Source organism: Pelecanus crispus, chromosome 2 (genome assembly GCF_030463565.1).
Source record: "Pelecanus crispus isolate bPelCri1 chromosome 2, bPelCri1.pri, whole genome shotgun sequence".
Classification (NCBI taxonomy): Eukaryota; Metazoa; Chordata; class Aves; order Pelecaniformes; family Pelecanidae; genus Pelecanus; species Pelecanus crispus.
This window is the reverse complement of record NC_134644.1, coordinates 71,298,053-71,324,795: the sequence shown is the minus strand read 5'-3', so window position 1 is coordinate 71,324,795 and position 26,743 is coordinate 71,298,053. Positions and strand designations below refer to the sequence as shown.

Sequence of the window (26,743 nt, the reverse complement as noted above, 5' to 3'; positions counted from 1 at the left end):
CACTTAATTACCATTTCAAATAAGAAACTTGTATTGTTTTGCTGCCTCCCTACCAAGAACTGCAATAAAACCACCTTGTTCCCTTGCTAGTTGCACAATTATTTCATAGTCTGTCATCAGTTCCCATGGATGTTGACACAGTGATGTAAACAACCAACCTGCAGTAAGTCTGCATGTCAAAAGAAGCAACTATTCATTTTGTGTTTGGAAGCTGAAGTCTCGGTACAGAATATAGAACAGAAGGGTCTGGTTTGGTTTTAGGCAAAACACTGATTTTTCCTCCTTGATGTTCAATTACAACTGTCAGCTAGTCTGGAATAAAGCAAATCCTGTACTTTTAATGTGTTCTCAGCTGGCAGACAGCATTTTACAGAATAGGACATAAGCGGGTGTCTAGCCAGTATTACACTAAGTTTAGTTAATGGCTAATCTGGCATTTGTTCAACCGTGTACTTCAAATGGCAAGACAGAGAAGGTGCATAAAAAGAAAAAAGGCTAAGCGCTATCTTCACCAACTCATTTATGTGGCTGATGGAAATGATAGCATATCAGAAGTGTCAGCATTCTAGTGAAAGCTGGCATGTAAATATTTATGCACTATGCAAGATAGTCAAGCCCTGGCTGGCTGTCTTTTTCCATAATTCTAGCAATAACAGAAACTGCTGTTCAGATAAGAAAAAGCTATAAAGCTTTACATCACAGAATTTAAAACAATTTAAATTTGAATAATATATTTAATATTATTAATATTGAATTTAATATTCAATTGAATTGAATAATAAGAACCTGAACATGTAAAATGCTAAATGCTTCCAAGATCTGAGTAACCTCAGTTATCTGGAAATAAAAAGTACTCAGTGCTACTCAGAAGGACGTGGCTTCTTGCCAAATTACCTAGGAAACTATACATGAAGTTTTAAAATGAGGACTAAAGCATGGCTTGAGCTGCAATAAATTTTGGTGCTTTGTTTGTTTTTTTCTGAAAATATGAAAATCAGGTTATTAATAGTGTGCATTTCTGATTTTTTAAAATTTTTTCCCCCCCTCAAACACACATGCTTCCAGTTCCTTGTCCAGGTAGCAAAATCATTTGGTAGCAACTGAAAAGTATTTCCATCTGAGGATGATGCAGGGGCCTTGGTACTTGAGCTTAGAGGTATCAAGCAAGCTCCTAGCATTGCAAGCTTGCCAGCACAATGGATGCTCACTGGCAACTGTATCAACAACCACAGCTACCACTGTCAAGTACAGAAGTGGCAGTGGAGAGTTAGCTATACTCCCCTCCCTAGTGACAGTCACCGTCTTCTGGCTGAGGCAAACTGGTGGGGCCCACTGGCAGAGCTGTTGCCTGTAGCATCTCCATGGAGAAGTAAGGCTGCTGTCTCCATGGGTCCTGGATTTCATATGAATTGCAGTCAACCTAAAAACTAAGACCTGACAACCCAATTTACACTGCCAAATGCTTTACGCTACCCAGAGGAATTCTTTATGCACCTTCAGAGGCCAATAAACAGGCTAATCATTTCTCAATTTGATTATTACGCTGTCAAGACCAGGGCAGGATATACTTCAGGATGTCATAAGAAACAAAGATTAAGATGACAGGCAGCATGTTCTTCCCCAATGTCAGTACTATCAGTACAACCCAACACATTCCAATTATCACAACACCTCACAAGGACAACTGTAATTAACAGGGCTGATGACCCCAGTGGTGTTTAGCACATAAGTCTCTGAGGCTGGGGCAGGTATTTGCTGTGAAAAGAGACAGCTGTAGTATTCTGTATATCGGGGACCAGGACAGTGATGCTCTTGCCTCTTTCAATCACCTGATTCATGTGTCTTCAGGAACAATGTCTATAAAATAGCTGAGCAACACTCATTCCCATTAAAGTGAATAAATCACTCAGAATGATCCTTCTTAGAAACAGCAGCCTAAAATAAAATGGAGAGATCCAGATTTTTTTTTCAGATGGGTATGGTGCCATTTGTCACAATGGCTACAGCAGCAACTTCATATGTGGCTTTTGTTAATGTACAGATTGGTATCGCAGGCAGAAATTAAAACAAAGTATAAGCTCATAAAACTTCTGTCTATTTTTCACTCAAGCGTTTTTTAAAGGCAGAATGAGTTGGCAGGACTCATTGAGAAGGCTTTAAACTAGGTTTGAAGGGGAAAGGGGATATACACGGGCCCGCTAATGAGGAGCCCAGGGGCAGCACGACAACGTTGGGGGCGAAATCGATAGCCCAGCTTAAGTGCATCTACACCAATGCACGTAGCATGGGCAACAAACAGGAGGAGCTGGAGGCCCTTGTGCAGCAGGATGGCTAAGACATAGTCGCCATCACGGAAACATGGTGGGACGACTCTCATGACTGGAGTGCTGCACTGGAGGGCTATAAGCTCTTCAGAAGGGATAGGCAGGGAAGGAAAGGTGGTGGGGTGGCTCTGTATGTTAGGGAGTGTTTCCACTGCATAGAGCTTGACAGTGGTGATGACAAGGTGGAATGCTTATGGGTAAGGATGAGGGGGAAGGCCGGAAAGGCGGATGTCCTGTTGGGAGTCTGCTATAGACCACCCAACCAGGATGTAGAGGTAGATGAGGCATTCTATAAACGGCTGGCAGAAGTCCCACAATCGCTAGCCCTTGTTCTTGTGGGGGACTTCAACTTGCCGGACATCTGCTGGAAATACCACACAGCAGAGAGGCAGCAGTCTTGGAAGTTCCTAGAGTATGTGGGGGATAACTTTCTAATGCAGCTGGTAAGCGAGCCTACCAGGGGAGGTGCCCCGCTTGACCTGCTGTTTACCAACAGAGAAGGGCTTGTGGGAAATGTCAAGGTCGGAGGCCGTCTCGGGCTTAGCGACCACGACATGATAAAGTTCTCAATTTTGGGTGATGCTAAGCGGAGGGGCAGCAAAACTATTACCATGGTCTTCCGGAGGGCAGACTTTGGCCTCTTCAGGACCCTGGTTGGGAAAGTCCCTTGGGAAAGTCCCTTGGGAGGCGGTCCTGAAGGGCAAAGGGGTCCAGGAAGGCTGGGCCCTCTTCAAGAATGAAGTCTTAAGGGCGCAGGAGCGGGCTGTCCCCGTGTGCCGTAAGACCAACCAGCGGGGAAATCGACCGGCCTGGCTGAATAGGGAGCTTTTGCGGGGACTCAGGGGAAAAAAGGAGAGTCTACCGCCTTTGGAAGAAGGGGCGGGCAACTCAGGAGGTGTACAGGGATCTTGTTAGGTCCTGCAGGGAGGAAATTAGAAAAGCAAAAGCCCAGCTAGAACTCAATCTGGCCAGTGCTGTAAAAGACAATAAAAAATGCTTTTATAAGTACATCAGCAATAAAAGGAGAGCCAAGGAGGATCTCCATTCTTTGCTGGATGTCGGGGGGAACATTGTCACCGAGGACAAGGAAAAGGCTGAAGTACTTAACGCCTTCTTTGCCTCTGTGTTTAACAGCCAGACTGGTCATCCCCAGGGTACTCGGGCCCCTGAGCTAGAGGATAGGGATGGGGACCAGAATGGAGCCCACATAGTCCAGGAGGAAGCAGTTAATGACCTGCTACGCCATCTGGATGCTCACAAGTCTATGGGGCCGGATGGGATCCACCCGAGAGTACTGAGGGAGCTGGCGGAGGAGCTCGGCAAGCCACTCTCCATCATCTATCAGCAGTCCTGGTTAACAGGGGAGGTCCCTGATGACTGGAGGCTTGCCAATGTGACGCCCATCTACAAGAAGGGCCAGAAGGAGGACCCGGGGAACTACAGGCCTGTCAGCCTGACCTCGGTGCCGGGGAAGATTATGGAGAGGTTCATCTTGAGCGAACTCCACAGGCAAGTACAGGTCAACCAGGGGATCAGACCCAGCCAGCATGGGTTCATGAAAGGCAGGTCCTGCTTGACCAACCTGATCTCCTTCTATGACCTGGTGACCTGCCTGGTAGATGATGGAAAGGCTGTGGATGTCATCTACCTCGACTTTAGCAAAGCTTTTGACACCGTCTCGCATAATATCCTCCTCGGGAAGCTGGCAGCTCACGGCTTGGACAGGCATACTCTTCGCTGGGTAAAGAACTGGTTGGGTGGCCGAGCCCAGAGAGTTGTGGTAAATGGTGTTAAGTCCAGTTGGCAGCCAGTCACGAGCGGTGTTCCCCAGGGCTCTGTTTTAGGGCCAGCCTTGTTCAATATCTTTATCAATGATCTGGATGAGGGGATTGAGTGTGCCCTCAGTAAGTTTGCAGACAACACCAAACTGGGTGGGAGTGTCGATCTGCTCGAGGGTAGGATGGCCCTGCAGAGGGACCTGGACAGGCTGGATCGATGGGCCGTGGCCAACTGTATGAGGTTCAACAAAGCCAAGTGCCGGGTCCTGCACTTTGGTCACAACAACCCCATGCAACGCTACAGGCTTGGGGAGGAGTGGCTAGAAAGCTGCCTGGCCGAAAAGGATCTGGGGGTGTTGGTAGACAGCCGGCTGAACATGAGCCAGCAGTGTGCCCAGGTGGCCAAGAAGGCCAACAGCATCCTGGCTTGTATCAGGAATGCTGTGGCCAGCAGGAGCAGGGAGGTGATTGTCCCCCTGTACTCGGCACTGGTGAGGCCGCACCTCGAATGCTGTGTCCAGTTTTGGGCCCCTAATGACAAGAAAGACATTGAGGTGCTGGAGCGTGTTCAGAGACAGGCAACAAGGCTGGTGAAGGGTCTGGAGAACAAGTCTTATGAGGAGCGGCTGAGGGAACTGAGGTTGTTTAGCCTGGAGAAGAGGAGGCTGAGGGGAGACCTTATCGCTCTCTACAACTACCTGAAAGGAGGTAGTAGTGAGGTGGGTGTTGGTCTCTTCTCCCAAGTAGCTAGCGATAGGACGAGAGGAAATGGGCTCAAGCTGCGCCAGGGGAGGTTTAGGCTGGAAATTAGGAAAAATTTCTTTATGGAAAGGGTGGTCAAGCATTGGAACAGGCTGCCCAGAGAGGTGGTGGAGTCCCCATCCCTGGAAGTGTTCAAAAAACATGTAGATGTGGCACTTCGGGATATGGTTTAGTATAGTCTACCCTTGATTGGTTTAGGTGGGCTTGGTAGTGTAGGTTAATGGTTGGACTGGATGATCTTAAAGGTCTTTTCCAACCTAGACGATTCTATGATTCTAAGACAAGAAAAATGTATATGTCTAATATTCTTTTACCCAATTCAAACAAATTGAAAAAAGTCAGACGGCTTAATAGTAAGCACAAAAAAACAAAGCTTACTAAAACAAACCTTGATTATAGGACTGAAATAATCAAAGATGAACAAATACAAAATCACAGAAAAAATAGGTTGGAAGACACCTCCAGAGCAGTGGTCTCCAAACTGTTTTGATTGCACACCCCTATCAGTAAAAAATTTTTGAGCACGTACCACCAATATATTTACTTTTGTATAAATTATATACATGTACTACTGAAGTTCTAACATTTTCTTCCTGTACCGCAATGGATTGTCTTTCATACCCCCTGGGCTGTGCACACTCCACTTTGGAGACAGCTGCTCTAGAGATCATCTAGGCCAGTGCCCTGTTGGACCAACTTCAAAGTGAAAATAGGTTGTTTGAGGCCCTGTCCAGCTTAGTTTTAAAAATCACTGAAGACAAAGATTCCCCACTGTCTCTGGACAGGAAAGTGCTTACAGTTCTCACTGTTGAAAATGTTTTTCTTATGTCCAATTAGTATTTTCCTTGCTGCAAATTCTGACCATTGCCCCACCCTTTTGCTGTGCAACACAGAGAAAAGGATGGCTCAGTCTTCTCTGTAACTCCATCTGTAGCTGAAGAGAGCAATTTGTTCTGCCTTCTCTTGCTTAGCCTTTAAGGTGAAACAAACCCAGTTCCCTAAGTTTCTCCTTGTGCCATAGGCTCTAGTCTCCTAAATGTTTCAGTGTGTTGCTGTGCTGGACTCTCTTTTGTTTGTAAATACCTCTCTTGTACCAGGAAAGACTCAAAACTGGACAAAATATTCTAGATGCAACCTCAGAGGTGCCAAGTCAAGGGAGATAATCCATTCCCTTGACATGCTGGCTGTGCTCTTACAAATGCAGCCCAGCCTGCACAGTCAACCTTCATCACCAAAAGGGAGCACTGCTGACTCATTGTCAACTTGCTAGCCACAAGAGCTGCATGGCCCCTCCTGCACAGTTGCTCCTTAGCCTACCCACAATGACTGTACCAATGCACAGTTACCCTGTCCCTGGTACCTCACTTCCTATTTCTCTTTGTTGAACTTCATGAGGCTCAAGTCAGCTCGTTCCTTCAAGCTGTTGAGATCCCTCTGAAAGGCAGCCCTGCATATCACCTGATGATGACAGTTTAGCTTTACTACTGATCCTGGATAAGGCTGCATCCTGTGCCGTCATCCATGTTACCGATGAACATATTAAAAAGTATCAGACCCAGTATCAAATGCACCATCCATAAATAGGTGCCAGATAAATTTCAACCAACTGACCTTTTAAGTCCCATCGAACCAGCCAGTTTTTCATCCACCTTGTAGCCCTCAAATCCAGTCCCTATCTTCCTTAAAGATATCTTCCTCCCCATATCTACCACACTTCTTCCAATTTCTCCTACAAATATGGAAGTCTATGCTGAAAGCAAGATAAATGACACTAAGCGCTCTCCCCTCATCCACAGAGCCAGTTATTTCATTCCTGAGGCAAAGAGGTTGGTTAAGTATGATTTGCCCATTGGAAAACTATGTTGGCTATTCCCAATCACAAGCACCAGTTTCCGTTTCTCAACAAGCTTTGGCTTTCCAATTTTCAGCCCTGAATGCCCAGGCAATGTCGTTATACTGCTCCTTAACAGTCCATCCCCTCTTCTACCTACTACACTTTACCTCTTTCAGTACGATGTCAGGAGTCATCTGTTCAAACTGGCCTCCTGCTATACCTGCTTGTTTTCTTGCATATGGGGACAGTTCTTGTGCTTTGAGGAAGATGCCCTTGGAGATCAACCAGATATCCTGTGTTCCTCTGCACTTCAGGGCAACTTCACACAGGATCCTGCCTGCCAGTTTCCCAAACCAGCCAAAGTCCACTCTCCTGAATTCCAGGATTTTTATTTTGTTATTTGGCATCCCCCCTTCCTTCAGGGTCTTAAACCCTATCATCTCATGGCCACTGCAACTAAAGCTGCCACTGAATATCACATCCCCAACCAGCTTCTCTTTATTCATGAGCAGCAAATCCAGCAGAATGCCTCTTCTAATCATGTATCCCACTACCTACATCAAAAAATTGTCTCCATCATACTCCAGAAATCTCCCAGATTATTTGTGCCCTGGGTAGTTAAAGTGTATTTATAAACAATTGTTTTTAACTCCCTCCCATTTGTTTACAATCTTACATTAACAATTGTTCCTCAGCACTGAGCTGACCACCAGAAGTCAGAAAAATGCTCAAGAATCCCTTATGTTGTTGGGATAATATTGAGCCTGAGAAATCTGTTGGGTAAACTGTGATTCCTTACGCTGCAGCATGAATCAGAAATACTATCTTGTGGCCAAGGTGGCTGGCCCCAAGCCATGATCAACAGACACCAAAAGCACAATGCAACATCTTGTGTACTGGACACAAAGTTGAACAAGTTGGCAAATTCCTACAAACACATAAGATGAAAAAGAGGACTGTTGTATGAGCAATTCACTAGCATAAAAAAAAATAGTAAGTTTTCAGCAAATAATTTTAAGCAGCTCTACTCTCCAATTCATTGGAATAAACTTCAACTTACCTATTTCCTGTATTATTTCAGTTCACAGGATTTTCTTTTAAACACAAAGTAAAACAAAGAAGATGTAATCTTATGTTTAGTTATCAAGACCTATTTATTGCACATAAGTCTTACAATGAAAAGTTGGCCAACTAAGTACCCTGTTGTTCCAACAGAAGAAAGTGCTGGCAGCTTTAATGAAAGTCAGACAATCCACACCCGTTTGTGGTTCAGGACTGCAGGAATTCTGACCTTGATTCTGTGCCATAGTCCCTTTACACTGCTCCACCAGTATAAAGGGACTGTGATCCAGGTGGATCCATTTGGTAGGTAGGGAATCCTGATTCTCTAAGGCCCTATAAGGGCTCTCAGAGCAGTTCTCAAGGTGATGTGTGATGAAAAGGTAACTGATACTTGATACATTAACAGAGAAAGGAAGATTCGCTAAAGCTCCCATAAAAGAAACCATATCATTGAGCTGTTACAACCATCCCCACAGAATTATGCTGCACACTTGAAAGAAACTGGGGAAAGAAAAACAACTCACAACCTGTGATCCTAAAAAAAAGCCATTTATTTAAAGCTTGGTCAATACCTGGTCCAGAGGAACTTCTACACGAGTATCTTCATCTTCCTGCACTTCAGCTGCCCCCCACATTTCAGACTGCTCTTCGCTGGCTTTGTAAATATCTTCACCTACAGTGGGAAAGATACAGAGTGGAAGGAAGTGAAGTCCAATTGTGACACTGTGTGGCAAAACTACTGAACTGCATTCAATTTTTTTTCTGAGAGCAGGTGTCTGAGCTGACCCACCGCTCCCTATACAGTTCTTTTAATGAACGTTTCAGTCTCCCATTATTGTGAATTTGTTTTTCTTTCCTTTTTAATAACAAATGCTTACATACTACACCATTTGGGGGAAGGAGAGGAAACAGAGACTGAACAAAGCCCTGGATCTGAAGTTCCTTCACTTCTGGCAAAGGTCAGGAGTAAATCTGAACTTAATACATTACAACAACATAATACTTCTATTTCTACAGTCAATGATAGTACCCTCTAGTAATTAGCATTATAACACGCATCTAGCAAAAACCTCAGGCTCTGAATCAACAACAAACATGGTGAACCAGGAAAGAAGTAAAAGATTAACAGAAACGGTGGGATTAATGCTACTCCCCACCCTTGGGCACGTGCAAGTAGAATTATAGCTGAAACTTCACATCCACATTAAAAAAGCACATACCCCTAGCTAACAAGGTTAATGTTTACAATGATGTTCAATTTTGCAAAGATTTTATATCATTTAGTTTCAGTATTTTTCCCCCCAAGTGTAAGTAATAACTAGGGGTCTTCAAGGTTTCTACTGTGGGTCTTTCAGTATCAGCTAACTAGGAAAGTGAAGACAGGTACATACAGAACACAATTTCCAAGTGACACACATTCCTCTCTCCCTTCCCCCCAAACTGAAAACAGCCCAGAAATTAAACCACAGGTTACTCCAAAACATCTCCCTCTCTCTCCATCTACCTAGGAAAGACAGATAGTCCTATGCTGACGTGTTCATATCCAACATAATAAGTAACTACAATAAGAAAGAGGAAAAAATACTTGTGCTGTTTTGGATTGCCTCTTAATTCTTCGTAAAAGGATGTGAACTTGATAATATCAACTGACCATGCAAATTGATCTACACTGCTGGACACTGTTAAATAAACAGCCCTAGTGAAGCACTGAACCATTCACAGAACCATTGAGAAAGTGGAAAAAGAATGGATAAAACCCCAATACTTAGAGAAATCTGGAGTCCACCTGCACAAAAAGTCATCATTGACTACTCTGGAAGTTAGTTTTCCAGTTACTTTCTCATCACTATGAGACCAAGGAAAGAGCTTACCCTGGGAACAAAATTCTGAGGCATACCATACCACTGCAAGTGGCTAACTGGAGGGGAGGTGCCAGCTCATCCAAATGGCCTTAAATGTCTACTGACAGGCCACTGACCAGAGAGCACCCGAAAGGAAAGCTGTTCTCACAGTTTGAAATGAAGAGGCAGAAATGGGGAAGTCTATGGAACATTACAATGATATTCCAGTGTGGTACTGCTGGCTGCATGTTAAGAGAGGGATTTTTCTGATGGACATAGCAGCTTGTGTACCTGAGCATTAGTCCCACTGGAACCTTCCCACCCCACCACAGAGGACATATTATTTGTCCTCTGAAAGTACCAGTGTTGGAAATACCACAGGATTCTTAGCATCATTGGTTGGATTCTTATCCTAAACATCTCACACATCTTGGAAAAGGTCCCATCTTCATACTTAGCATGGAAATAATAATTTTCTTTTCTTAATTTCCTTTTTTTGTGGATTATTAAATATAATGCATCTGTTGTAGTATGTTCCATTGAAACCAACTAAGGACACCCAACATTTGCTGGCAGTATAGTAAATCTTGAACAATCTACGTGTACATATCTCATTACAGACCCTCTTTGCTGAGACAGGGTTTTTTGACACATTCAGCAGTAAGAACACGTAGTGGTTGAGAGTAGCAACAAAATGCATCTGAATGCATGTACTTTTTCAAATAATCAATGCACTTCACATTTCCCATTTTTCTGAGCCCTCTAAGGGACAGAAGGTTCTGTTTCTCTTACCTGATATTATCATTGTTGCCTCTCATCACAGACATTTGATTGAGATATAGATCACCACCGTATTCTGAGAGGAAAATGTAACATGTGCCTTGAAAGCCACCATGATGACTCCCCTAACTCAAGGCTTCCCCTTAAGTACCTTAAGAAAATAACCTTGTCCTAGATTCCTTGGCTCACTGAACTATAAAAAGTCAAATCAGTGTCTGAGAGACCTGCATTTAATATCACCACCATTCCATTTAGACTCTGTAATAACACAACACCTTTGCCTTCAAGATCCCCAAGTCTTTCAACCAAAATGGGGATTGTCTGGCCTCTAAAGATAAAAGGACTTTGGTGCAGATATAATTTTCATCAGGTTTTTCTCTGGCAGGGCAAAAGAGGAGGTACAAGGGAGATGAACATGTGTTGGCCCTGGAGGTCAAATCCACAAAATTCATCTCAAGAGTTGAGGATTCTCAATTTTAAAGCACCTCTCCTTAGACGAGCAGATCAGCCTCAGGGCTATGCTGAATAACCCAGCAACTAAACTCTATACAAGGAGACAGACGTGCAGTATTTTCAAAGACCTTAATCATGAAACCAGGAGGGAGTGAGGGAAAGGGAAGAAGACAATAAATTTCTACCTGGGTCATGCAACCAACTTTCCCATTCAAAAGAGTGTACCCAAAAAGCTAGCAATGGGGATTTCAACAAGCAAAAACTGAAATTGCCAGGGGATTTCCTCCAAGCACTTTCTAACAGATGTTTGCTCAGAAAGCTGGTCATAAATGAAAAGAGATTAGTTGAAAAGAGCTCTGCATAACCTTCCAGCATCTCTCAAGGATAACACTGTTCATTGTCTTGCACCGAAAGCACTCTAAAGCGAAGTAGCATTCCTGCTCTTCCACAGAGTGGAAGATGCCAAAACTACATGGCAGGCTGCAATGGGAAAGAATAGCAACCACAGAAGTCACCAAAAAAAACCCTTCAAGGACAATGTTTTCAGACAAAATGGGAAATTATCCCATTTTCAGAATAGCTATATTCTTTGAAGAAAACAAGTAGTTAAAGAATGGCATATTGCAAATGCATACAACACAAAAGATCGTTAGTTGGTTTCTGAAAGGATGGCAGAAAAGATTTGTTGTCAAAAAAGGAAAAGAAAACATTATTTAAGGAAATAAGAAAATTGACATCAAAAGGGAAATGAATTATTTACCCCTGCAGAAACCTGAGAGTATGGAAGACAAATGTCCAAAACACATGTATCATTAATAGTCAGAGAAGGAAGAAAAACACTTTGGTCTGAAATGTGCCAAAACAGGTGAAGAAAAAAATGACACTAACTGAAAAATGGGAAAGTTGTAACACTTGAACAAATAAAAAATTCCAAAGAAAATGTCAAGGAATGAAATTAATCTTACATTAGGACATGTACCTTTCTTGTCTTTTGGTACCAAAAGTGAAGAGAAATACAAAAAAATTGTAAAATAATTTATAAAAAAATTAACTTGATTAAATGGAGCATTAAGAAAATAGCTTAATATGTAAACATTATTAGCATTGCTACTCTACTTCAGCCAGAAGTATTTACACTTTTTGCATGTGAATTTACAAATATCTGGAGGAGGGTAGCTGAGTGAAAGGCCAACATATTCCTTGTTTTTGTGATTCTGTGTCAAGATCTTGTCAGCAGGAGTCTGCAGACCACATTAATCACTATTATCAGTGCTGTGAATTACTCAGCACCTCCCAAGCAAATGTGTTAGATTGGGTAATATTGCCTCATATTTTATAGGTAATATTTCAGAAATGCTTTTTGGTTTAGGGGAAAAAAAGCACAAAAAAATCTTATTGACGCAATATTTCACATCTCTGTCTCCAAATCATTAGTCAGTTTCTACACATATCTCTAAGGGAGGGAAAAACAAGAAGGCATTTTAGAAAACACTATAAATTAAATGAAAAAAAAAAAAATTTTAAGTCTTCATTCTACATTGCCATGGCATTATATTGCAATCTCTACTACAATTAGAAATAAGTAGTGTATCTTGCTGAAAAGAGAATTCCCAGCATTTCTATTAGATGCAACATTTATGCCTACCCCAAATCGTTCATAAAATATTGCAGATTAAACATGCTCCTCCTCCAAGAGCTATTTCTGACTTTCTGTGCCTCAAACTAATTGACGATTGACCATAGCCAGGGTCATGGCAACATTGGGGCAGAAGAGCTCTAAAAGGGGTTAAGAAAGGCTTCAGGCTGAAGGGATGAATGAAAACTGCAACTGCAAGTGCTTTTCTATGAAGCTTCTTCAAGAGTTATGCTCTATCTCACCTCTTCTCCAGCTCTGTAATCCCACAAAGAGAAAGACTGATGAAATCTCAAGAGGATCCAGACTGCTTCAAGCTCAGAATTCCCCAAAGCCTTTTGAGGGTTACCAGGAAAGGGAACACTTGGAGCCTGATAACAGCTCTACTGAAGAGAGGTAGCTAGTGTCTCAAAAAAGTGGTGAACCAACTCAACCCGCCCTAAGCAAAGTCAAATGATACAACTATTGAAACACTGACACCTACTTTATGGCTAACCGCTACAGCTAGCAGCAATGGAGCCACACAAACAGTAAGAACAAGAGAACGTTTTCAGCAGTAAGAGGTGGTGAAATTACATGAGAGAGGAGCCTTCGCTCTTTGGAAATCAGTTCCAGAGGCTATAGGTAGGAGAAAAGCAGAGTGGTTAGGTTTGGATCAGAACCTTAGAAAGGACAATGACTGATAAATAGGGTGTGGGGTTTTTGATTTTGTACTTGGCCAAGGTCTTTTTCATAAAGTGGCTCAGTCCTCAGCTGGTTTCACCAAAGGTAAGAAAAGGTGGTACTGTATTCCTACAGCACTTTTTCACCTCTGTGACTTTGTTGCAAATGGACAAATAAAACTAATACAATTTAAGACAATGTTAAGATTGCTGTAAATTATTCTTCTTACCTAATGGATCTTAATAGCCAAGGATCTTCGCCATCAGAGTTACCTAGCCTGTCCTGTCCCCTTACCCATGCCAGTGATGCTGGATTTTGCAGCCCCTGAGAATTGCTTTTTGTGAAAGACAGTCTGCTGACCATTCAGGGCAATTTTCTAGGTATTCTATACTTCTGGCTAATCTCCTGATAGGTACAGAGCAGATTAATTACCAGCAACAGCAAATTTATAAATGCCCAAAATATTTTCACTAACTACATTTCACCTGATAAATGTTACCGGCTGTCTCAATACACAGACATTCAGTGTACTGTGCAGTCACTCAGTTCAGTATGTACAGAAAGAAGCAATGAATTAGTGCACGTATAACTGAGCAAACCTTGGCTAAAGTACAAAGATCATTTTCTGTCTGATGCCATTCAGTATTTCAGCTGGAATTCTTTTGTACACTTTGATAAACAAGAAAGTTATATAACTTTAATAAGTAGTAATTGAGTTATACATTGAACTAACTCATAAGAAATCTATATATTTTAAATAATTAAGTATAGCAATTAATGGCTCTTGTATAAGCTCCTTTTCTAACCAGCATTAACTGTAAAACATTTATTGCAACACAAATTACAACATTATACAGTCATTAATGCATTTCAAATCTTAAACTGATTGAAGTTTAGCAGTAGGGAAAAAAAAAAAAAAATCATTGTAATAATAGCCTGTCCTGAATATTTTATGGAAATCAGAGGCACTTACTAACTGCAAGCTCTGTATGTAAGCAAGGAAGTTAATGTGACTATAAAAAAAAAAAAAAAATTAATGTGACTTACCACAGGGGCTGCCTCATAAAAATGTTAAGTCAAATTAAAAACAAAATGTAAAAAATCTGTGGCTCATTAAATTGAATAGATTGCTATGAGGAATAGGGAGGACATGTGCGTTTATGCCTGTCTACAACATAATTTTCTTTTCTTTTTTTTTTGTTTTGTTTTGTTTTATTTGCAAGGTATCGGTGTTGTACAAGGCCTGTTTCCAAAAAAAACCCACTGCCTTGGTGATAGGTTTGCATGTGTGTACATGCCTGTGACTTCTGTCATCAAAAAGTAATGGAATTAAAGAGAAAATGGTAGCAATATACATATGAGACTGTTGGGAATATTAAAAAATATGTATTTTTCTTCACCTGATACTACTGCAGCCTCAAGCTTCTAAGCAATTAGTTCCTCTCTTCAGAAAATATTGAATTTCTAATAAGATTTCACACCATTATAGATTGCTGACATCTGACTGCCTCAATAGAAACTGCAAAAAGGTGTTTCTAGAGGTTGACCTTGTATGCAGCAGTCTCCTTTACTGATAGGAAATGTGGTAATGCTAGAGCAAAGGAAAAGCTGCCTTAGCTGCAATAGCTCAGTCATCTTTATACACAAACAGCTACAAAAATAAGGACTGCATGTCATAATATGAGGCTTTTTCTTCCTTCTCCCTACTTTGGTCATTCGCCTCATTTATTCTCTGTGTTTCTAAGCATCTAATTTATTCATCTGTTTAAAGGACAGATCATTAAGACCATTTGCATTTTTAAATTAATAAAGCAGCTCCTGATCAGCCACATCTTTTTTAATTCCATGCCTGTTCCAAATCTCGGTACAGCTGGGTCCTAAGGGCTAAACTGTCACAAAGCAAAGGCAAAAGCCCTGAAACATATGTCCTAGTCCAGTCATTCCAAACTAAGCATCAGTACACCTACACTCCATCCTGCAGTGAGTTAACCAACATGGCTCTCCTGCTGCCAAGTACTATTTGCCTGCTTTAAGTTTTGCAATGGATTCATTTTACTAAAAGCAAACCCAAAGAAACTCACCATGTGCTCAAAGAAAGAGGACGCAAGGTTTACCATCATCTTAGCTCCCCACTGGCATTAGTATATTCTGGCTATTGTGATTCAGCACTGTAACAATGCACACTAACAACAACAAAGGTTCTCATTTCTTACTGTAGATTGTGATTTTATCTCCTGTTATGCAAGGAGTAAACCTGTAGGTTCTGTAAATTCTCTGTAAATAAGAAACAGGATGATCTCTTTCTTCAGCACAGTTTTTGCCTGCTTTGACAGCACAGCAGTGGTATGGTCTATGTGTCTATGTTTTAACTACAGATAGTTTTTTAATCCTAAAAGCTGTTAGCAGAAAAATATGGACAACAACAGTTTTAGCTCACAATGCACAGCTGATATTCAGCAGTCCAGGTTTATACTCTTTGGCAAGTACATAAACTTATTAAAATCAAATCAAAGCGTGATAGCAGGAGCAGCTGCCATACCTGATGTTCTGTGCATCTTTCCCTTTAATTAAGGGTTGGCCTTTTTCTTACTTTTTTTAGCCAGTAGCAAAACCAGGAAATTGAAATGATTGCTAACTTCTAAGACCTCATAATACTCAAAACTAGATCTGAAAAACTGTGGAGTAGCTCAGCCCATCTCCAGTATAGCATTTTTCCAAATCAGAGCAAGAACTCAAACTTCACATTCTATTATCTCTAGAACTTGTTTTAGAGTTTGCGGGGACGGGGGATTACTTTGCAAGCCCTGTGACCACAGTTAAACTACTGTATTTGAATGAAATAGGCTTTAAAGTGAGGGTGCTCCCTTACAAGAATTTTCTACTACGCTTCTGAATTTGCTACTTTCTTATTCAACTTCCCACAGTATACTATTTACAGAATGTGGTGCAAACCAAAAAATAAGCAGGTTTGGTTTTTGTTTTGTTTTTTAAACCTTAAACCAAGATGCTGATAATTAAGTGTGCCTTTGGTGTCACTTTCATAAGCCCAAATTCTGCTGAACCATCTGCACTAATCTAAGCTCTAAACCTCACATTTCCAGTTGCAATTACTGTTACATATAATACCTTCAATATAATTTAGGTTTCTACCAGTGCAATGAGAGTCCAATCATAACTTTAATAGCATGCCTTATAGGTTACAAAAACCAAAGCACCAGTTCACAGTCTACTGGATTTGCTCTAAGAAGTTGCAAATTTAAATCTTGCACAAAGAGCTTTCAACACTAAGAAATTCTTTAATCATCTTGATTTGACAGGATTATGACATGGATCAGTTGTAATATAAATGTCATGCTGGTGAAATTCTCAATATATTAAAAAAAACCTCTCAAAGTAAATACATGCTAGCCCAACTAAACTCTGTTGGAAGATTAGGTTAAGCTTTAAATACGCTATAAGCATAATTCTTCAGATGTTAAGTCCCGGGAAACAATCACTTTCAAACAGTCTGGCACTCAAAAGAAAGAAGATTCCACATAACTGCTAAATTGGCAGTGATGAGGACAGCAAAGAATATGGGATACATTTTCTACTATGAATACTTTATTTTTATCTATTTCAGTACACTCCAAAATGTGCATGTGTAAACTCACTGTGCAGTTTATTGGTTTCAGATTAAAATAAATTAATCCCACATCAGTGACAGCCAAACGCAGCCAACTAAAATGCCAAGAGTCTTTTTCACTGTCCATCAGGAAAAAATAAAATAAAAATCGTAAGATGGTGATAAGTGCTTCCCTTACCCAATCCAAAGTCTTTGAATTTGAAGGAATTTTTTGGAATAAACCTGCAAATCCAACTGAGGAACTGCAATGAGCCTTCAGAGTAGACAGTGGAGCTATACTGATCAAAACAGTACTTGGGAGCAATCATTATCACTGTGTTCCTGGAGTTGGCTTCTAGCTCTCCATCAAAAATCCATCTCCATTTCAGAATAAGAGTCCTCACTCTAAAATGAAACTGAAAATGTCATAATTCAAGGCAGGAATTGCATACATGATACATCCAATACTTCAGCATCTGGTCTAAGTTATATTTCTAATTTCACTGCCAACGGAGAGTATGGGCATCTCCAGACACACTTGTCTCTCCTTGATGGCTGGAGCCTAGAAGCCCAGCTTGAATTAATCCTCTAACCCTCATACAGTGGGAGGTAGGCAAGATGCATCTTGCCCTCAACAAGTTTCCAGGAGCAGTTGGGATCTGAAAGTGTACCACAGTCAAGCAACCTTTAGAATTTACTGCATCTTTCTTGTTGCTATGGGGAAACAGATTGAAATAAACAGCCTCTCCAAATAAACAGCACTTTCTGAACTTTTGTTCATGCCTTCTGAATGGATAAGGCAAAGGCGAGGCCAAGTACACTACAGCTGGAGTCTGTAAATAATCCTCTTTTAGTCCTTCCTATGCAGAGTTTGAATGCTATTAGCCGGAGCAGCACTTTGGCTAACAGCCAGTAATGCAGGTGGACAATGGATGTGCTGAGAAGTCTGGTGTGCTCATGCCTGCTCTTACTTCTGCTCTTCACCCTGCAAGGGCAGAGCTTACATCTTGGCATTTGTGGGCAAAGGTAGGAAGAGAACAAAAGCGCCACTTACACACTTCCCTCTCAATTTCTGTTCCTCAAACATATGTTTGAAGCAGTCTTCAAAAGGCACAAGCAAACTGGAAAGAAAGCTGCAATGCTCCTTTCCACTAACTGAATCTAGCTGAAATACTACAGCTAGTTGACTGTATGGTACTAGCTGCCTGCCTAAGAGGGAAGCTGCATCTCATAAAGTCATCTCTAGGTAAAACAGAAGGGCCTTAGTATAGAATAAAACACCCCCATTACCAGCTTTTAAAGCCCTTTTATCATCCACTTCATTCCCACTAGTCACACAACTGCTGCAGGAGTCCATCTCACCCAGAGACAAGGTGACAAACCAGGACAGAGTGAGGGAAAGATGCTACTGACAGGGAGACATTTCACAGCACTAAAAGCATACACATTAGGAGAAGGGGAAGAGCTTGCACTAGTACACAGAGCAACAGCCTATATTCTGCCCTTTCAAGTTGGACTGGATGTTAATGCAGGTCTTCGGTGTATGAAGAAGTACTGAAAACAACAGGTGAAGAAAAACAGTACCCTTAGAAAAGGGCATGTACCCTTCATCTGCCCTCTGGATCCTAACGTACTGTCCAAACAGTATAAGCTCCTTTCACACCCAAAGGTGAGTACGATGGGTCCTTAGCATGGACATAAATAAAGCATATAAGCACAGGATAAGTACAAATATGCACATAGCATGTCTGAGTGCCAGTGTAAGCCATGGTCACTTACTTGTATTCTGAAACCCAGAGGCTTAGTATTTTAAACATTAACTTCAATGAAGCTTTTTTGTTAAAATTAAACAATGGTTCTTCAGTTTTTAAACAAAATTTGTCCAGGGTTTGCCTATTGGTTTTCTTTACTTTTAACTGAATTAAAGATTGTTGTTCCACAGTTGTAGCACAGCATTCACATTAACTTGTAATGAATACTTAAAATGCAAAAACCCAATATTCTTTGCTCTCGAGTTCTCATCACACTTCCATTATTTTAATACAAAGTACACTGCAATTGCACAGAAAAATACTTCTGCTTTAAAAAGTCATAGGCCATAAATCAACCATCAAAAGTACACACAAGAACTTCTTAAAGAGCATCAGGACATATATTTAATGGATACATTCAAAAGAATAACTTTGTATTAGTCAGGAAAAAGTTCTATTTCACACTCACATAATGACTTGGAGCCATAAATCACTCCAAAAGCAAGCTACAAAGCTATGAATTATGACTTGAATAAAGTCCAAAGAAAACTTTTCAAGCTATGAAGTTACTTGATAGAGATGCCTGTTATACAGCTGATGCAGCCTCTTGACAAGTCTACTCTTCAAAACCACAGCATGTGTCACCACCTGTTGCAAAGCTATACATGGCTGAGTACAAAAGGAGGAGAAAAATAGTCAAACGAGAATGGCATGTCCTCTTTGCTCCCAAGCTGATTAAAGGAAAAGGCTTGCGATAACCAGGTGGAGAGGGAAACTAGGAGAGCTTTTGTCTTCCCATTCACCACCTCTGACGCTATGCAGCGACTCCACAAGAGCCTTGGCAATCCAAGGATTTCCACAACTGCTTTTTGATGTACCCTCTAGCCACACAGAGGAAGTTTCAGAGAGGTGGTGGGAACAGCTTAGGAGGGCTGAGCTGCCTCCTGTTACACACATTTCTCTCCAAGTAGGTGCTTCAGTGGCTGCAGAATGTCTCTAAGCAATTGCCCAAAGTTGAACAGGAAGGCTAAGACAGAAATGGGGGTTGAACCCAGATCTTCAAATCCTGGTGAATCAGTGCCAGACAGAAAGGATTACTTGAGGAAAGACCAACAAATGGCATGGAAAGAAAACAGACAAAGTCAGATAAAATGAATGAAGTGCCACATGGACCCAAGGAAAAGCATCAGAGAATAACTAGAAAAGAAAGCAGTGCAAAGAGCAGAGGGAAGAACAGTCAAAGGTGGGGAGGGATGGGAGAGGAAGAAGAAGGGAGCAAAGCAAAGGAGGTGGGGAGTGTGCGGGGAGGCTGAACTGATAAGCAGTTAACAAGTTGTTATGGTAAGCTCACCACAGCTACCGTGGATGGGACAGGACAAATTAAAACAAACAGAAACAAAGTTTCACAGACACATAAAGCCTTCTTCTGTAACAGTATCAGGAACAGGAGAAAACTGCAGGTATGAAATGCATGTCACAAACTTGGGGTTACCTGACAATTTTTCTGCACTCAGAAAATACTGATAGTTCCATTAAGGAGTAAATTGACCTATACTAGCTTGGCTAGATTACTCACTTTTATTATAGAAGTATGCTACAAGTACTGCTAAGTACTAACGCACATTATATGTTTTGCCTCTTTCCACGAAAACCAGGATCCTGGCTCTGAACTAATCTGATCTTCTCCATGAAGTCTAATTCAGCTTGAGAGTCTTCAGACATTAGCTAGGAACTATTTAAATGCTGGTGTTTTAACCATAGGTCCTTTAAAAATATTTCCATCAAAAGAAAAAAATAAATGCAATAAGCCTCCTACTGAACTAATGAAACACTCACACCACCTTCTTAAAAGGACAGGATATTCACATATTTCTGCAGCTGTTTCATCTGAACTGTGTGTACATTTTATATTTTAAACTGTGCAGTTCATGATGGACAGAAGCATCCTTAACAACGTTGTACGTGGTAAATGAAGTAGAGAATAAAACACAAAGGTGCAATGGACACATGTTTACACTCGACCACTGTAGAGATCAGAGGCTTTTATAAGGCTTGGCTTATATGTTATTTTTAAAATCTGTTTTATCACTATCACTGACATTAATAGATTCTTTCACTTAATATAGTAATGCAAATACACTCATATGATCACATATATGATGAATAATTTTTTTGGTCCAGAATATGTCTCTGTGAAAGATATATCAGCCACTAGTAATTCATATAGTTTGGAATGATATACTACTTTGAGGTTTTATCATTATCTTTTAGCTCTATTCCTGCAACTAAGACTATAAATTGTGTCATATGAAATATGAACTGTTTTATCCACATTGTTTAATGATGATACTGAGAACACCATGTGTGTGAAAACTGCCATTAAATATTAAATAGCAGCACTGAACAAACTCCTATGTTTTCCCAGGGATTTTTGTGGTGATTTATATATTTTAGATTTAGGATAACAGCTCCTTCTTCAAAGAGTAAATATGTGTAAAGCCTTGAGCTTCCAAATTCAGATCTCCATGCTTAAATTTAAGCACACAAGTGAGTCTAACAAAGACACAGTTAAGTGAGTATGTGACTGACAGATTGGGTCTCTTCATGAACACACTCTTTTACTTTTAAGCAAGGAGGTGCCAGAGCCTCAGTAACAGAAATGAAACCTAGACTGTGTGCTTAAAAAGGTTAAGCGTGCATGTTAGTGCAACTTGGTGAAAAAAATACATAAATACACACTCGAGCACATTCTGAAATCTGGCTATTTTGATAACGGTTCATCCTGACTTCAGACTCCATGTCATCCCCTGCAGAATCCCATACCTCTTCTTGCAAGAACCTTTCATATGGAGCACCCTTCACCACTGACATCTCAAAATTCAGACCTGACAATGGTTACAAAACCTTTATCTGAGCCATGAGTTAACAGAAGAAAGCCATGCTGTGGGATTAAGGGATTAATTCAAAACACAAGCCAAATAAAGTGAGACAAACAGAAGGATAGAGATCTTGATGCACTGACTCACATCACAGTATCATCCACCTCTTTAGATACACTTGCAGAAGACATTGACTCAGCTTATTTGGAAATTTAGAGGGCTATGTGTCTTATGATATAAATATATTCACGTTTGTGCCCAGATTAACCAAAATTTATAAAATTTATATTTATTAATCTATTCAGACAGCAACATATTTAGACTCTCACAGCAAAAATTATAGAGACTAACACTATTTCAGTAATTGACCTGAAACAAATCAAGAGGGTAAGAAAAAAGAGTATTTTCCACTTCACATCTCTACTCTGCCTTAAAAAGCCTATTGATTTACCAGTATTCTTCATTACTAAATGCATGGTACACTTAATGTCAGTCATTCTAATTTATTGCCAGAACTCCTTAAATTAATTTCCTATGATTTTACCCTTCATAAGAACACTTAACAGCTTCTGTAAGGATAAAACAACATCAGAGGTCTGAAAAGGCATTAAGAAAATCTTTCTGTGGGAAGCCAGACTACCACTGCATTCATACGGAAACAGAAAGTTATTATATGGTAGACACTAAAAGCCTCATTTCAGAGAGCTAGAAGGATGGAGGGGAAAGGAGGAAAAGACAATTAATTCCCATCTGTGCCATGTGCAAACTATCACACTGTTCGTGCAAAAATAAAAATGAATGTTCTAACCACTATGTGTTTCTAGCTAGTTTTAAGCCTCCACTGATGACTATTTAAAAGAAAGGTCTGATTTTCTAAGAAACAGAATGTAGCACTGTAGAAACTGGTGTACCAGATCAGATCTGTGTTTGACCCACACCAGTACCCTATGTCTGACAATGCCAGCATGGGATGCTTTGGGGGGGGTAGAAAAAAAATATTCCCCCCCCCCACAAAAAAAAAAAAAAAACAACAGTAGCCAGACAATGGCTAATCAATGCTTTGATTTGAAGTACTCCTTCCAATTAGCAACTGGTTTAGAACTTGATATGTGAATTTTTACATCACATCCACAGTTTGTTAGGAATATCTATCATTATGCTGGGTATTATTCTTATCCAACATAGTATTTTTAAATAAAAAGACTTCCTTTTTGATACAATAAAAAAATCCCAGGTTCTTTTGTTTCATGTGTATTTTTTCAGATCATTTTTTTCTTTCCACAAGGTTTTCCTCAATCTGCAACGCCCCTTCCCGAGATGTGATTTCAAAGAATCACAGATGAGCTCAAACCATTTTTATATACCATGTAATATTCACTATTTATCTCTACATATCACATCTTACTGACTTTTTAATGACCTCTGCTGTAGTGTCAGAAGAGATTTTCACAAAACTGCCTTCATCAATGTTTTTCTAAACCTTTATCACTAAAGTAACAACCTGTAAAGTATTTCAGTTCACCATTTACCTACCATTCTGCATTGCTTTTGCTTTACCAATATTAACTTGATGTCACATCATCTAGATGGTTACTTAGCTTTCTGCATAGGAACTTTGACTTTTTTTAGAAACTATGAATATACAATGAATTCTTCATCAGTAAATCTTGCAATGCCACTGAGCATCCTTTTATTCAGCACTTTATTATTATTTATATTTGCCATATTGGTACATTCAAATAATTCTAGCCATGAGAAAAAAATAATTATTTCCTCAGAAATAGGTTTATTTTCTTAGAAAGAAGTTAGATGCTCTCTACCTATTACCCTTCTTAGTCTTCATGAAACCTACAATAACAAAAGAATCTGAAAGGCTCCAGAAAAGATTATTCACTATATTTTCTTCTAAAATTCACTCATATTCTTTTAAAAAAGACAGCTAAAAAAATGCATACATACACTATTAACAGCTTCAGCTTCCCAGATGAGCAATCAGCAATGACACAGGCATGAAAGTATAAACTAGAAAGCTGCTGACGGTCGAATGGTTCAGTCATCAGCAAGAAGTAAGCCTCTCCCTGATGCACGACCTCAACAGTATGGAAAGCATAGCAGACAGCAGTGACTCCCTACAAGATGTCCCCTAGGGTTAAAAAAAGTCAAGTAGAAATGGAGTTGGGAACTTCTCCTACAGATCATCTTCTCTACTAGGAGCGCTCCATGGGGTTAATAAGAACAAAGGTTGCCAAGGACAATCTGGCTTGGGTGAGAAAGCTTTCCCTGCAGCAGGACCATGACCACTGCAGGACACAGGTACAAGAAGTGGGCTTAGCTTACAGTTTTGCTCGAAGACCCGTCCACTGGGGATACTGAATTCTGCAAAGTGCAGAAATTAAGTTTATAATAGTGGGCTGAAATCCAACTTCTGTAACAGCTATGTTTGGAAACACTTAGACAAGAACAATGACAACACTGTTGCTTGAGATACAGAAAGCTGGAAATAGCACCAGACGGGCTGCCTGGTGAATCTGGTGCCTCAGATGATGTACCAGAACACGTTTTCCAAAGAACACTGCAAATGATGATCCTCACACTTTCTGTTATTATTTTGAGAAGGAGGTAAGTACGTTCAGATGTACATGAGCTCCATGGGAACAAGAGATGGGCAGGCAGGTTAAGCCCAAGCACCCTACTGAGCCATGAACAACAAGCTGTAGGATAGAAACACATTAGGTCATCTGGATATGAAAATATTTTCAGTGTTTGCATATTTCTAACATTTTTCTTTCCTGCTTCATTGGTATGCTAAAGGTCACCTTAGCATATCAAAAGAAGCAGGCAGAGAAGCCAGCCACAACCTGGTCTGCTTGAAAGAGGCAAACTGGTTTGTTTCTTTGGTTAGCAATGAAACATGGTAGTGCAACTTCCTGACTCTGAGCTTTTTTTCTGGTAGAGAAAGGGCGGCACAGGTCAAAACTGAGCCAGGTAACTCTTCTATGATGTGCCATAAAAACAATGCCAATGCTGATGAGGGCGGAATGTTTCAGACTTAGCTTACTTCAGCACATTTACTTGTTTCTCAGATCCCCCACTGACAGAGTTGTAGTCAGTGGGCTCATAAAGCTGATTTGACTGATGAGGCTCTCTAGGGAAAGCTTTTCAAGGGGACTACTCCACTGCCTACCTCTGTTCTAAAATGTACATCAACCAGCTAAGAACTTCCACTTCCCACCTGCAGATAGGTAATTTGGTAGAAATACTTAATCAAGCTCCTGTGCTATATTTAACTCAATAGATAGTCCCATGGGTGAAAAATATTCAGCTAATGAGAAATAAAGAAACAAAACTGATAGCAAAACAGGCTATCATGTCACAAAACAATATGCCTTTGGTAGTAAGTTTAACATCATCACAAATCACACAGCAGTTCAGTCCCTTCAAATACAAAAAGGACAGAAATATGGTGTAATGCTGACCTCTGCAACCCTACATTTTTATGGTCCAACTGGGTTTGTGTCAAGGGCAGTCTTTAACTCGGAAGGTTGGCTGGGCAGGAGGATACTGAAGCTGCAGCACTCCACACTAACAGCTCACAGCTCCTACAGCCTGCCTGGCCTGTGCTTCAGGTCACTCTGTCTTGAGGCGTGACCAGAAGAAACACTCAGGAGACAACAACTATATAGAAGATGACCCTTTGGGGTCACTATAGTACATTTGCTCTGAATTACTTCACAACAAGCTATGTATGTTCTGACTACAGTGAAGCTCCCACACAGGGTCAGACCTGAGTGAAAAGGCCTTTGCTCTCATTTTTCAAGAGTTGTCCTCTTTCCCCAAATTTTGCCTGCAAGTGCTGCAGTCTCTCACAGGCAGACAAATATGGGCAAAAAAGTGCAAGAGCAATTTAAGAATCCTTCACATCCCACGTGGAGATGTTTATTTCCTAGTGCTTTTGACTCTCTAGAGAGAAGCCTGCTGTTCATTTACATGGGAAAGAACAATGAAAAGGAACATACAGTGATAGACTTTGGTTACCAAACATGGCATGGTGTGTTAACTCCTCTTACATTCCTAGGATTCAATAGAAAAAAAAAGAAATTATCTGTCTGCATGCATAAAACCTAGAAAAGTTATTATCTGAGTAACACACAACCTACTATATTGCTCAAGAATAGTTCCAGCTGTAAAACTATGACCACACTAATAATTTAAAAAAATATTTTAGAGAAGAAATGCTGTCTCCAGAGATTCTCAAAGATAAGGGTAAATTTAAACAATTGTAGCTATAAATCTAGACATTTCCTATCTCTCTGAAAGGCTTTATTGCATCCTAGGGAAATGTGTATACTAAGTACATCAAAGCACCCAATTTCAAAGCAACTGAGTGGTGCTAGGTACCACTAACAATCTTATAGGTGCATTTTAGTGCTTAAAGTTAATGATGAAATATATTAAATTTTTTCTGGCACATTAATTATTTCAGAATGAAATAGTTTCCTACATTTTTGTGCCACATTCACAACAATAGCACAATAAAAAGTTCTTGTATACAGTTATCACTGGATTAAACATTGTGAATTTTTAGATTTTGCCAATATATGTGTAAGTTACCCAATTCACCATACTTCAGAACAAAACAAAAAGAAACTGCACTCGCTGTAGAGTCTTCAGTTTGGCTGGGTTTACAGGGTGATTATGAAAAAACATATCATTTGATATGAATGCCTTGCCTGCTTCCTGCAGTAGAAGCAGCAACAGCTATTAGCACTCTTCCTTAGTCCTGGCTTGGCCACCTCCCCAACACTGCACCTCAAATGCCATCCACTTCCAAAAGGACATTTCTATTTCTCTTTAAAAGGTGACACGCACCACTTGCCTCAGTGGGTCAAAAGAAACCTCAGATGTTTTGCCAATGGCATCAGCTGTTGTCAAAAGGTTGGGTGACTCTACCGGTCTGTTAGACCTCAGACAATTCAGATAATCGACTGAATGGAGAGGCTGAATTACCCTCTCTTATGATGAGACACACCTATTTCAGAATGTGGTTCAGATACATTGCTTGGCTACTATGACAAAAACTATTGCAGCAAGCACAGCTATACCTATTCTGGAGAGGGGAAAAATAAAAAAAAACAACACCAAAAAACTCTGTGGATTTCAAGAGACCTGGAGCACTCCCTTACAAATTTTCAGCCAAAATGGCTAAAGGGAAAGAAAAGGGACAAGTGAGACCTCTTCAGTGCTCCATACACCCTTCACATGTTTTCCACGCAATGATAAACCATTTATTTGAAAGATTTTTTTTTGCTATAGCAAAAAAGTGTTCCGCTAAGAGCTAACAGACTCAGAACAACTGCACATGTTTTTGCACATGAAATG

General features: G+C 40.4%; 1 protein-coding gene across 1 annotated transcript in view; it reads right to left on the bottom strand.

The window, feature by feature from the left end:
• DCDC2 (doublecortin domain containing 2) overlaps positions 1-26,743 on the bottom strand; it is a 70,812-nt gene that overhangs the window by 8,837 nt on the left and 35,232 nt on the right. The window contains exon 10 of the mRNA XM_075705957.1: positions 8,333-8,433. Within this exon, the coding sequence (XP_075562072.1) occupies positions 8,333-8,433 (101 nt within the window). The remainder of the gene's footprint in view (positions 1-8,332; positions 8,434-26,743) is intronic.